The sequence below is a fragment of the Bos taurus genome, chromosome X (genome assembly GCF_002263795.3).
Source record: "Bos taurus isolate L1 Dominette 01449 registration number 42190680 breed Hereford chromosome X, ARS-UCD2.0, whole genome shotgun sequence".
NCBI classification, from domain to species: domain Eukaryota; kingdom Metazoa; phylum Chordata; class Mammalia; order Artiodactyla; family Bovidae; genus Bos; species Bos taurus.
This window is the reverse complement of record NC_037357.1, coordinates 126,798,243-126,811,343: the sequence shown is the minus strand read 5'-3', so window position 1 is coordinate 126,811,343 and position 13,101 is coordinate 126,798,243. Positions and strand designations below refer to the sequence as shown.

General features: G+C 42.9%; 1 protein-coding gene across 5 annotated transcripts in view; it reads right to left on the bottom strand.

Annotated features, from left to right (window-relative positions):
• CTPS2 (CTP synthase 2) overlaps nucleotides 1-13,059 on the bottom strand; it is a 113,323-nt gene extending 100,264 nt beyond the window's left edge. Inside the window, exons 1-2 of one of the 5 annotated variants that reach the window (XM_024988274.2) lie at nucleotides 12,951-13,059; nucleotides 2,259-2,463 (exon numbers count right to left, since the gene is read on the bottom strand). In XM_024988274.2, coding sequence (XP_024844042.1) covers nucleotides 2,259-2,424 — 166 coding nt within the window. In that variant the 5' untranslated portion in view covers nucleotides 2,425-2,463; nucleotides 12,951-13,059. Of the gene's footprint in view, nucleotides 1-2,258; nucleotides 2,464-7,946; nucleotides 8,050-8,129; nucleotides 8,544-12,950 lie in introns of those variants that run through there. The other 4 variants (XM_005228455.4, NM_001076966.1, XM_005228456.4 and 1 more) reach the window with 4 other exon arrangements.
• Between the last annotated feature and the right edge of the window lie 42 nt (nucleotides 13,060-13,101).

Here is a 13,101-nt window from a genome sequence, read left to right as displayed (position 1 = left end):
CAAACAACCTTAACATCTCAGCAACTTATAAAACATCTATTGATTTCTCCCTCATGTGACATAGGGGATGTGGGTCAGTTGTGAGTCTACCCCATGTCTTCTTATTCCAGGACTCGGGTTGAAGGAGAAATCTCTCTATGGGGCAGGCAGCTTGAACAGCAGAGGGCAGAAACACAAGATGGACTGAGTGAAATTATGCCATCGCCTATGCTTCAACAAAACATATGTCATATTCACTAAAACCCTACAGAGCAAAACAAATCACATGGCCAAATAAGGTGACCGACCTCTCTGGTTTGCCCAGGAGTAAAAGTATTCCCAGGATTCAAGACTTTCAATTTCAAAAACAGGAAAGTTCCAAACAAACCAGGAAGAGTTCATTACCCTATGCGGCCAAAGGTCAAAGTCAGTGGGGCGTGGAAGTTTACTCACAGAAGGAAGTCAATAAATATATGATTTACCATAGACTCGAATAAGCCATTTCACCAACAAAATGAAAATCAAAGAAATCTAAATTAACATAATGAGATACTCTTTTTTGGTTTTTCATTTACTCTCAGGTTAGTAAAGTTTAAAAAGAATAGTATTCAGCAAAGGTATAAAGCAAACTAAAAAACCTGAAAAACATATCTACCCACCAAATCAGAAATTTTGTATCTAGACATTTATGTTAAAAAAACTGTTTAAGTTTCTTGTCACAGTGTTGCTTATAATATCAATAAATTGGAAAGGATTTCCTATTATTGTGCAGATTCTGTGCAACCTTTAGAAGTATAGAATTTATTAAAATGTCTTCAGGATTAACAGGTACACACTACTGTATATAAAATAAGCAACAAAGATCTACTGTATAGCACAGGAAACTATATTCAATATCTTGTAATAACCTATACTGGAAAAGATTCTGAAAAAGTGTGTGTATATATATATATACACACAAAGGGAATGGCAACCCACTCCAGTATTCTTGCCTGGGAAATCCCATGGATAGAGGAGCCTGGTGCACTACAGTCCATGGGGTCAAAACATTCAGACATGATTTAGTGACTAAACCACCAAGCCACCACCATAATGTGTAACTGAATCACTTTGATGTACATCTGAAATATTGTAAGTCAAGTATACTTCAATTTAAAAACTAGTCTGACTGTAAGATTCAGATCATTTAATGTTCAAAAATAAGCCAACTGATCTATGATGTTAGAAGACAGGATAATGGTTACCCTGGTCATTTCAGATGGGGAGAAACTGGAAAGAACATAAAGGGGGTTTCTGTTTTTTGATTTGGGGGCTGTTAACACAGTATGTTGGAGAAGGCAATGGCACCCCACTCCAGTACTGTTGCCCGGAAAATCCCATGGATGGAGGAGCCTGGTAGGCTGCAGTCCATGGGGTCGCTAAGAGTCAGACATGACTGAGCGACTTCACTTTCACTTTCCACTTTCATGCATTGGAGAAGGAAATGGCGACCCACTCCAGTGTTCTTGCCTGGAGAATCCCATGGACAGAGAAGCCTGGTGGGCTTCCGTCTATGGGGTCGCACAGAGTCGGACACGACTGAAGCGACTTAGCAGCAGCAGCAGCAGCAACACAGTATGTTCATTTCATCAAGTGGTATACATATGATTTATACACTTTCTTGCTTGTATGTGAAAAGTTTAAAAGGAAAGTATGTAAGGCCTTGTGCCTTTTTAAAAATAATTAGTATAGAGAATTCCCTGACAGTGCAGTGGTTAGAACTCCATACTTCCAGTGCAGGGGTACAGGTTCAATCCCTGGTCAGGGAACTAAGATTCTGCAAGCTGTGCAGTGTGGCCAATAAATAAATAAAAATAATGAGTATATACATAGAATTTTCAACATTAATAATAATTATTCCAAGTGGTGGGAAATGGATGATTTTTATTTTCTTTAGGTCATTCTATATTGTCAATATAGTCTATATTGTCTGATTTTTTTTCTTAACAATGAGATGTTGAGAAATATATTATCCTTATGATAAAAAAATAACAATAATCCACACTACAAAAGGTACAGTGAGAATGGTATCCTCACATACTGCTTTCCAAAAGTGTGGACTAATTTAGAATGTCATCAGCAATCTTAAAAATGTATCAATAACCACGAGAACCTTCACAGATCCATAATGATCCAGCAACTCTACTTCTGGAATGCTATCTTAAAATTACCCAGATACAAGAAAGAACTGCAATTTGACCCAGTGCTTTATGGGGTGGCGGGGGTGTTCTCCCTCATACCGTGCTCATAAGGTGAAAAAGTGCCTGCATCGATGTTTATATAGGGGTCAATTTTGATGGCAGTCACTCGGAGTCCACATGATTTTAGAATCGTCCCAATACTGCTGGCAATGATCCCTTTACCGATGCCCGAGATGACCCCACCAGTGACCAAGATGTACTTCATTGGCAGAGGAGTGGCTGGGTGCCAGGACCCAGGTATAATCTGAAAGGTAATAAAATTAATGGTCAGGGAAGAGAAACATGTTCTTAAACCAGTAAAGCAGAGAGTGTGTTGAACCAAAATTTCAAAAGCCCACAGCAGCTTTTCTATCTAAGCATTTGGAACAAAGTATTTGGAACAAAAATCGTCTAGGTTTTTCTTTCATGTCGATATTCAGGAAGCTGTGGATACTTTCTGCAAGCAAAATGTCTGGCTTCATTACCCTGATGTTACATTTACCCCAACTTTCATGTGACAAACTTCATCATAAGAAGCCAAAATTCTCTAAGATTCAGAGGCATAGTAAAATGTTTAAGAGATCAGGCTCTGTAGTCAGATCTGTACAACCTGTACCTGTTTCTTCATCTATGAAATGAAATAAAAAGTACCATTCGTTTGGAATATTATTCAGCACTAAAAAGAAATGAGCTATCAATCCACAAAAAGACACAAAGGAAACTTAATGCATGTTACTAATTGAAAGAAGTCACTCTGAAAAGGCTACATACTGTACGATTCCAACTATATGACATTCTAGAAAAGTCAAAACTATGAAGACAGTAAAAAGATGAGTGGTTTTCAGGGGTTATTGGGGAAGGGTGAATAGGAGGAGTACAGAGTGTTTTGCTAGGGCAGTGCAACTATTCTGTATGATACTATAATGGTGGATACAGGCCATTATATATTTGTCCAAACTCAGAGAATGTGTAACGCCAAGAGTGAATTCTAATGAAACCTGTAGACTTGGAATGGTAATGATGTGTAGGTTCACTGATTAACGAATGTTCCTCTCTGGTTCAGGATGTTGACAACAGGGAACACTGTGGGTACGGGACAGGAGGTATATGGGAACTCAGTACTTTCTGGTCAGTTTTGCTGTGAACCTAAAATTGCTTTAAAAAATAGTCTATTTTTAAAATCAATATTCAAATATGCCAACATTTTAAAAAATCTTGCAGGTGGTTGTGAGGACTAAATGAGCTAAGGTATAAGTCAGAGGTCAGGAAACCAGGGCCCACAGGTCACACCTGGCCCACTGTCTATTTTTGTACAGTCCCCAAACTAAGACTGTTTTTACATTTTAAATGATTGAGAAATGATCAAAAGAATATTGCATGACACATTAAAATTAAATGGAACAAAAAAATTATATGAAACTCTAACTTCAGTGTCCACAAATCAAGTTTCATTAACACGCAGCCACACCCATCATCTACATACTGTCTAGGGTGCCTTTCTGGCTACAATGGCAGAGTTGAGGAGCTGGGAAAACAGAGGCCTCTGGCCCATAAAACCTGAAATATTTATTATCTTTCATGGAAAATGTTTGCTGATATCTGGCTTAGAGGGGGTCAAATCAACTCCTATATTAACATATTGTTGTTGTTGTTCAGTCACCCAGCAGCATGCCAGGCCTCCCTGTCCCTCACCATCTTCTTAAGTTTACCCAAGTTCATGTCCATTGTATCAGTGAGGCCATCCAGCCATCTCATCCTCTGACACCCTCTTCTCCTTCTGCCCTCAATCATTCATCAAGGACTTTTCCAATGAGTCAACTGTTCGCATCAGATGACCAAAATACTGGAGCTTCAGCTTCAGCATCAGTCCTTCCAATGAGTATTCAGGGCTGATTTCCCTTAAGATTGACTGGTTTGGTCTCCTTGCTGTCCAAGGGACTTTCAGGAGTCTTCTCCAGCACCAAAAGTTAGCTCCTAATGTCACTATCAATTAATAATAAATGTATCCTCCTTAACTAAGCATGTGGAACACTGAATCTGTTCCTTACCCATCTATTTCATCATATAGAAATATTCAAGCAGGAGAAAAAAGAAAATATTATGTCATAAAGAAATTTTATTTGACTTTGCCGCTGCTGTCTGATCCAAACCCTTTTGTTTTAAAGGCAGACAGGGAGTCCATGAGCTACTTGGTTTTCTCTACTCTGAGTACTATTGCTTTTCTCTTGAGCATCGCCAGGGGCTGTGCGCCTGTGCATTTCACCATGCGCATGAAGGTGAGCCTTATAGTCCTGGGCAGGCCAACTGCCAACAGAGTGAAACTATTAATATAAAATTGCCAGTCATAAAATTTTAAAATAAATTAATTAAAATTTAAAAATTCAAAATAATTAGAAATTGCAAGTATAAGAAAAGACAGTCACTAACAAAAACTAATAGCTATAAATCCCACTTTCTATTGCAACTCACAATTTTTTTAAATACCTGGAAATTAAGTGTAAGTGCAATCAGGTAGGAATAATTTCAGTTCCCTGCTTATCCTATGTCTGTCGTCCCCAATGAAATGACCATTCTGAGTTTGTAGTTTCCTCTACTTGCAAAACAAACTAGCTTAACTTAAGAGATGTAGAGTTAGCTCACCTCAGAGCTGTGAGTTCTTTTTGATCACCACCAGGGTGAGTAGACTGAAGTCATCCAAAATATACAAGTCCCATCCCAAATAGCTTCCATAAGTCTCTGGGCCTGCCTTTCTCTACACACTACAGTTGATCACATTCAATGTCATCGTTCCTCTTTACTAGCCACCTGGCCATCCACCCACTCAACCTGAGCTAGATTTAGCCTACAAGCTTCTCAGTCCAAACACAGAATGCTCCTTCTATGGATCCAAAATGTATCTAAATCTTCCTCTTACCACTCCTACTAGCCCAGGTAGTTGGTAGAATGGGAATTTCATCACAGTCTTCCAGTACTTATCCCACTGTTGATTTTTTTCTATTTTGATCAATGCCCCTCCTCTGGAGTCAGACAGCCCGAGTTCAAGTGCTGACTCTGTCACTCATAGCTATGACCCTGGGCACCTTCTCCAACTTTTGCAAACTTTGATTTTCTCCATCTGGGCAGTACACAGAAATAATACCAGCGCCTGCCTTATAGAGTTGTGTAGGCATTTCCAAAGAGAGCGCCTAAGTGCTGAATGAAGGTTGGCTCTTATTTTTCAGAGCCACCTACGCACTGATTCAGTCAGCTAACAAATGTTTACTGAAAATCTGTTAGGTAGGGGAGGAAAATCTTCCACCCCAAAATGTGCCTCTTTGGCATGAGGATTAATTTCGTTTGATTATTTTTAAGAAACAAGGACTCAGTAAGTCTTTCTTTTTTACTGTCCCCCCCCACCCCCGCCTTGCCGCCTAAGGAATTTAGATAAAGAACTTGTTCCCAGAATAGAGCTATTACCAGAGATATGGGTTGGCAAAAAAAATTCCTTCAGGTTTTTCTATAACATTTGATGGAAAAACCCAAACGAACTTTCTGATCAACCCAATATTTTCCGAGACTATGAGCTAGATGTAGTGTCAGAAGCTCTTAGCGATCAGAATCTACTCTGGGTACCACTGTCTCTGCCTGGCCCAGCACACATTTGTTTAGGGAAATATTTGCCTGTCTCCAAATTAATTGCCTTCTTCCCTCTTCAAGTCCCAAAACACTACCTCCAACATCCTCTTTCATCTTGAGCTGAAGATACTAAGAAAGGTGAGGGTTTCAACCCTTTTGGCAAGTGACTCAGTTTTCCTGAGTCTCTCTCAAGAATTATTAAACTTTTAAAAAATTTTCTCCTATGAATCTGTCTCATGTCAATTTAATTCTTAAGTTAGTCAGAAGAACTTAGAAGGACAGAAGAAAATTTTCCTCCTCAAGGACAATTACATGCTTGATGTGTTCCCAGATGCTGTGTGTATGGGGGTGAATATAAAATCAAGGTTCCTGCCCTCCTGGTTTTCACCTTTCCTGTGGGATGAAGGGGCAAATAAGCGGCACTTATTCCTGCACTGCCACACTATTAAAATGACTTCTCATTTATAAAAAGCAACATGGAAAAATGCCATAAAAACGGAAGAGTATTCATGAGAAGGTACATTATGTAGTTGTCAGAAAGCCTAAGAATATTTCATGTAAAATATACTTATAAGCATTATATTATCTATTATATAAGACATTATATTATCTCAACTGCTTTTTAAAATTAAGGCTGCTCAAGTCACACTAAAATGCTACATTTTAATATATTTAGGTGGTTGGGTTGCAGGAAAGTATCAGTTTTCCACATTTTCAAAAGCACAAGATAACTTTTTAAGCACATCAGATATTTTGCAAAGTTCTTTTTGAAAACGTAACTTAAAAATAGAAAATATAACTTAATATAAAGGAGACACCTAGTCCTTTCCATCTCTTTTAAGCAAACAAGTAAGTCTGAAGCAAAATTTAAAACAGTAGAAAAAGCAGATTCTTCACGCTCCTTCTAGAATCAGGACTTTTTTACTCTTGTGAATTACATTATTTACATTGACTCACAGGCAGTGAGCAGAACCAACTGTAAAATAGGGGTGTGTAGAGCTCTCCGCTATCCAATAAAAACATAACGTTTGTGTAATTTTAAATTTTCCAGTCGCCATATTAAAAAAATAAAAAGAAACAGATTAAGGTCATTTTAATAATATCTTATTTAACCCAATGTATCCAAAATACTATCATTCAACACATAATCAATGTAAGAATATTTTGGTGAGGTAATTTACATCTTTTTTTTTTTTGCTACTGTCTTTCAAAACTAGGTGTGTCTACTTAAAGCACATCTCAGTTCACACACTTGCCACATTTCCTACTCTAAAGAGTCACATGCTGTGAGTAGCTACCGCACTGGACAGCTCAGGACTAGAGCAACTGGGAAAAAAAAAAGTCAGAGGCAACAAGAGACACCTTCTCGATGACGGCCATTTAGAAAGCAGTCAAAAACAAAAGAATACTTACTGAATTAGCCCACTTTATGGAAATTCTAGAACCGGCAACACTAAGCTCTGATGAAAATCAAGGGGTGAGGGCAGTTGTGGATTGACTGGAGAAGAGCACGAGGGAACTTTCTGGAGTGATGGAAATGATCTAGGTTTACGTTTGGGTAGTGGTTACGCCGGTGTATATTTTGTCAAAATCCCTTATCGGCACGCTTAAAATGAGGGCATTTTATTGAATGCAAATTAGACATCATATGTGAAGAAACTGTTGAAGAAAGAAAGCTATGTTGTAGCAGCAGCCGACTCGGGCTCAGCGCTCTCTAACCAGCTAGGAACCGGGAAACGAGAGTCGCGGGGCGGAGGAGGAGACAGAAAGGCCCTCTCCCTCGGCGCTGGGCTGCACTTCCGCCAACGCCATCTCGGGGCTCCCGGGGCCCGGGAGAAACCGGGCTGGGGACGCTGCGGGCCCCGGCGCCCGATTCCGAGGCCAGGCGCGCGCAGAAGCGCCGCCTGGGGACGCGGCGCTCCGGAGCCAGGGCCGCTGGCCGCCCCAGGGCGGGCTCCCAGGGCCCCGGCCCCGCCCGGCCGCTGTCGGCCCGCGGGCAGAGCGCGCGGGGTGCAGGGACGCGCGCGGCGGCCGCCCTCGGAGGGGACAAAGGCGCTCGGCCTCACGTGCACGCCGGGCCCGGGGCGCGGGCAGGCGGGCGGCCCCGGCGCGGAGGCCCCGGCGGGGGATTACCTGTGAGCCGGCGGCGGCGGCGCAGAGGACGGCCGGTTGAGCCGCCGGGCTCCGCCTCGAGGCCCGCCCGCGCTCACCTGTCGGCTGAAGAAGAGGCCGCCGCCAGGGGTGTCCCGAGCCTCCCTCAAGGTCCCTCCCGCCTCCCGCGCGGACCTCGGGGTGCGCGGCGCCCTCCTAGCCCACCTTCCCCTCTCCTGCCGCCGCGGGCCCCGCTGACTCACTCCGGTGAGCTCGGGGTTGGCACCCGGGTTTGTGCCACGCTCCGAAACAAGCGGCCCCGAAGTGACTCCTCTGGCGCCGGCGGCTTCCCGTCACCCTCCGCCCTGGACGCACTCGGCCCCAGGCCTGGCTCAGCCCCGGGGACTGCCCCTCCCCTCCGCGGCTGGCTGAGCACCGGCACCTCGGGGACGCGGGTGAATGCCACGTCCCGGCGCCCCGGCCCCTCGGCACGCCCAGACCCTGCTCGGGCCCAAGCGTCAGGCTCTCGACGCCGGAAAGGGCTTCTGGGTCGCTGAGAGGAACTGCGGGAGCGCCAAGCGGAGGACGACGCTCAGACGGAGTGCGGCCCTGTGAGGGGCTCATGCTATGGGGAGAGGGCTACACCTCTATTGGAGTCAGTAAGGTTCCTGGCCAGTACGCGTGTAGAAAACATTAAAATTAAAAATGCTAGGGGGTAGGGGGATGACAATCAGGGCTTCGCGAGGATGGTTGGTGCCTTGGTGCCAAGAAAGGACACAGGTTAAGGCAAAGGGAAGAACATGCACAAACCACTGAAGGAGAAAGGATCTAACTAGGGACAACAGGAGGGTTTGGAGTGAGATGGAAAGGCTGGGAAACGTGAAAATTTTGACTAGCCAGCCAGGTGAGTCACTAGAGGGCCCAGTGAGGTGAGCATCACTGAAGACCCAGTGGAGTCTAGAAACCATTACTGTACAATGAGCTCCACCTATAGTTGTGCAAGGTATCTATAGGTCGACATATAAATACTGATACTGTGATAAAACCGGAGTTTGATGATTGAGTAGAAGGATGAGAGTGAGGAAGTTAAGGGCACTCAAAGAATGTGAGATGGTGACGCACCAGGGGCCTAGTCCCCAGAAGAAAGGAAGGGAGAGGAGCAGGGAGGAGAGAGACTGGAACTAAGAAGAGAGATGGTGACTTCGCTGGTGGTCCGGTGGTTAAGACTCCACGTTTTCAATGCAAGGGGCGGGGGGTTGATCCCTGTTTGGGGAACTGAAATCCCACATGCACCACAGCGCTGCCAAGAAAAAGAGAGAGATAGACCAAAAGATGAGGGCCTGTGGGGATGAAGGGACTGAGGAGTTGTCACCAGACTGTGGGTGTCAGCGATGTCAAAGGGAAAGAAATCCCAGGAGATGATCCAGTTTAGGGTCTGACCCTGACATGGAGTCAAGTGAGATGGGCATCACTGGAATTGGGCCTAGGGCTCACCAGGCCAGTGTGGGGCGCATTGAGGACCCCCAGAAGTATGTCAACAATTGGAGGAGTCAATCGAGGCCAAGGAACCAAATCTTCAGTGAACGTGGAGGAGCAATGAGGAAGCTAGTAGATAACAGCAACTAGGAGGGTAGAGGGACGGTTGGCAAAATTCAATTTTTTTCTTTTTAAGGAGGAAACACCTTATAAAAAGGCAGGAAGCACAGAGGACTTTGGTGTAAAACAAGTCTTCCAGAAGACCCAGCACAAAGGATGCTTGTGAAACAGGTTCACATCGATGATAATACTTAATACTTCATGCCACATATGTAAGGCTTCCTTCTACATTTCAGTATTTCATTTCCTTTTTACAACCAGGACAGTTATTAAGATCCCCTTTTTTATACTGCAGAATCTGAGGCTTAGAGATGTGAAATGCCCTGACCAAAAAGTCTGTCCCCAAAGCCAGACTCTTCATCACAGGATATAAGGCCTCATCTTAATTCTATTAATCTACGAGGCAAACAGATGATGGATACTCTGTGAATACAAAGGGATTATTATAACTACAGTATCATTAATCCAAAATGGGAAAAGATTTGAGGAGAAAAACAAATTTGATAACACAAGTAAGACTGACTGACTTGTGTGGGATCAGAGTATGTCTTCCCTCACCAGGTGCTTATATAGCATTGGGGATAAAAAAAATTTTTTTAATGAGAAAAGGAATTCCGTGGCAGTTCAGTGGTTAAGACTCCACACTTCCACTGCAGGGGACACAGGCTCAATCCATGGTCAACTAAGATCCCACCAGCCACATGGCAAAAAAAAGAAAATCTGTTATTAAGTTGACTGCTCATGTTCTTTTATAATCTTTTATTTTGAAGAATTCTACCCTTCAGGACAATTGTAACAGGATGTCTGGCATTTGCTTCAAATTAATACAGGATAGGGGGAAACAGATGGGGATACAGATGATACAAACCTCGCCAGGGATTGATAACTGTTGAAGCTCAACTTTTAGGTTGGTTTTCTATATATTTAATTTTCCACAATAATATGTAAACTCCAACTCTTTTAAACACATACACACAATAAAATTAGCACAATTTAAAAATTAATGATCCATATGTTCATCACACATGAATGGGTAAATAAAATGTGGAGTATACACACAATGGAATACTATCCAGCCTTTTTCAAGATAGCTTTTTTCATTATATTCAATGATTTCAATATTTAGATTTCACTTATAAGTGATGACATACAGTATTTGTCTTTCCACATCTGGTTTATTTCAGTAAGCACAGTATCCTCCAGGTCCATCCATGTTGCTCAGATAGCAAAATTCTGTTCTTTTTTATGGCTGAGTAGTATTCTGGTGTGTAGGTGTGTATACAAACCACATCTTTATTCATTGATATGTTGATGGACACAGGTTGCTGCCATACCCTGGCAATTGTAAACAATACTGCCATGAACATTAGGGTGCATGCAGGATCACATGGTAGTTCTCTTTTTAGTTTTTTGAGGAACCTCCATACTGTTTTCCACAATGGCTTCAGCAATTTACATTCCCAACAACAGTGTACAAGCATTCCCTTTTCTCCACATCCTCACCAACATTTGTTATTTGTGTCATTTTGATGATAGCCATTCTGACACGTGTGCGTTGATATCTCATTGTGATTTTGATTTACATTTCTCTGATAATTAGAGACGTTGAGTATCTTTTCATGTGCCTGTTGGCCATCTGTATGTCTTCTTTGGAAAAATGTCTATTCAAGTCTTATGCCTATTTTTTAATCAGGTTGTGTGTTTGTTTTTGATATTGAGTTGTATAAGCTGTTTTTGTATTTTGGATATTAACCCCTTATCAGTCATGTCCCTTGCAAATATATTCTCCCATTCAGTAGATTGTCTTTTCATTTTGTGGATGGTTTTCTTTGCTGTACAAAAGCTTTTAAGTTTAATTAGGTCCCATTTGTTTATTTTGGCTTTTGTTTTCTTTGCCTTAGAAGACAGGTCAAAAAAAAATATTGCTACAATTTATATCAAGGAGTATTCAAAGTAGCCTTTTAAGCCAGAATATTAAGGAAGTTCTAACACATGCTACAACATGGATGAACCTCAGGGACATTTGCTCAATGAAATGAACCAGTCACAAAGACAGTTGTGGTATAATTCCACTTATGTGAAGTTCCTGGAGTAATCAAAAATCAGAGACAGAAAGTAGCTTTGTTGCCAGGGACTAGGGGAAAGGGAGATAGGGTTGTTGTTTAGTGGGTGAAGAATTTCAGTTTTGCAACTGAAAGAATTATGCAGACTGGTTCCTTAACAATGTGTATGTAGTTAATACTATTTAATTGTACACTTAAAAACTGGTTACAGTGGTAAATTTTATGTTTATCTACCACAATTAGGGTCTTCCCTGGTGATTCAGTGGTAAAGCACCTGCCTGCCAATGCAGGGAACGTGGGTTTGATCCCTGGGTCAATAAGATCCCCTGGAGAAGGAAGTGGCAACCCACTCCATTTTTCTTGCCTGGGAAATGCATGGACAAAGGAGCCTGGCGGGCTATAGTCCATGGGGTTGCAAAACAGCTGGACATGACTTAGTGACTAAAAGAACAACCACAATAAGAATTTTTTAAATTTAGTTTCTTAATCTCATAAACTAAGCAGTGCCCAAATTTCCAATTCTTACAACGTCAAAAAGTTTTCCCCATTGTATCTGAGGATCTAAATAAAATCCACAAGTTGCCATGGGTCCTCTCTTAAGCCATGCTTAATCTATAGAGTCCCCTTTCCCCTTTCCTTACAATTTATTTGAAAAAACGAGGTCGTCTGCCTGTGGTTTCTCACAGCCTAGATTCTGCTCCTTATATCCTGACGTGTGTCCTATAATAGTTTCCTCCATCCTGAGCTAGGTTTGATGTGGACTCAGGAAGAGCTTAGGGCTTCCCTGATATTTCAGTTGGTAGAATCCGCCTGCAATGAATGAGATCCAAGTTCTATTCCTGGGTCGGGAAGATCCATCCCAGTATTCTTGGGCTCCCCTTGTGGCTCAGCTGGTAAAGAATCCGCCTGCAATGCGGGAGACCTGGGTTTGATCCCCAGGGAGAAGGGAAAGGTTACCTATCCCAGTATTCTGGCCTGGAGAATTCCATGGACTATACAGTCCATGGGGTCGCAAAGAGTCGGACACGACTACACAACTTTCACTCACTCACTCAGGAAGAGCTTAAAGATATCCATTTTCAGGGGGCCAGCCCAGCTGAACCTGAAAAGGCGAGGTTAAGTCACCAGCCAAGCTGCTCTGCGTGACAAAGACGCTGTTTACTACCCTACATCTGCTGCTGCTGCTACTGCTAAGTCGCTTCAGTCGTGTCCGACTCTGTGCGACCCCATAGACGGCAGCCCACCAGGCCCCGCCGTCCCTGGGACTCTCCAGGCAAGAACACTGGAGTGGGTTGCCATTTCCTCCTCCAATGCATGAAAGTGAAAAGTGAAAGTGAAGTCGCTCAGTCGTGTCCGACTCTTAGCGACCCCATGGACTGCAACCTACCAGGCTCCTCCATCCATGGGATTTTCCAGGCAAGAGTACTGGAGTGGGTTGCCATTGCCTTCTCCGAGACTACCCTACATCAGGAACCTACAAAATCCCGGGGGCGGAGGAACAGGGGCGGGGTTGGGCGACGTGGGGAAAACCCTTTGTC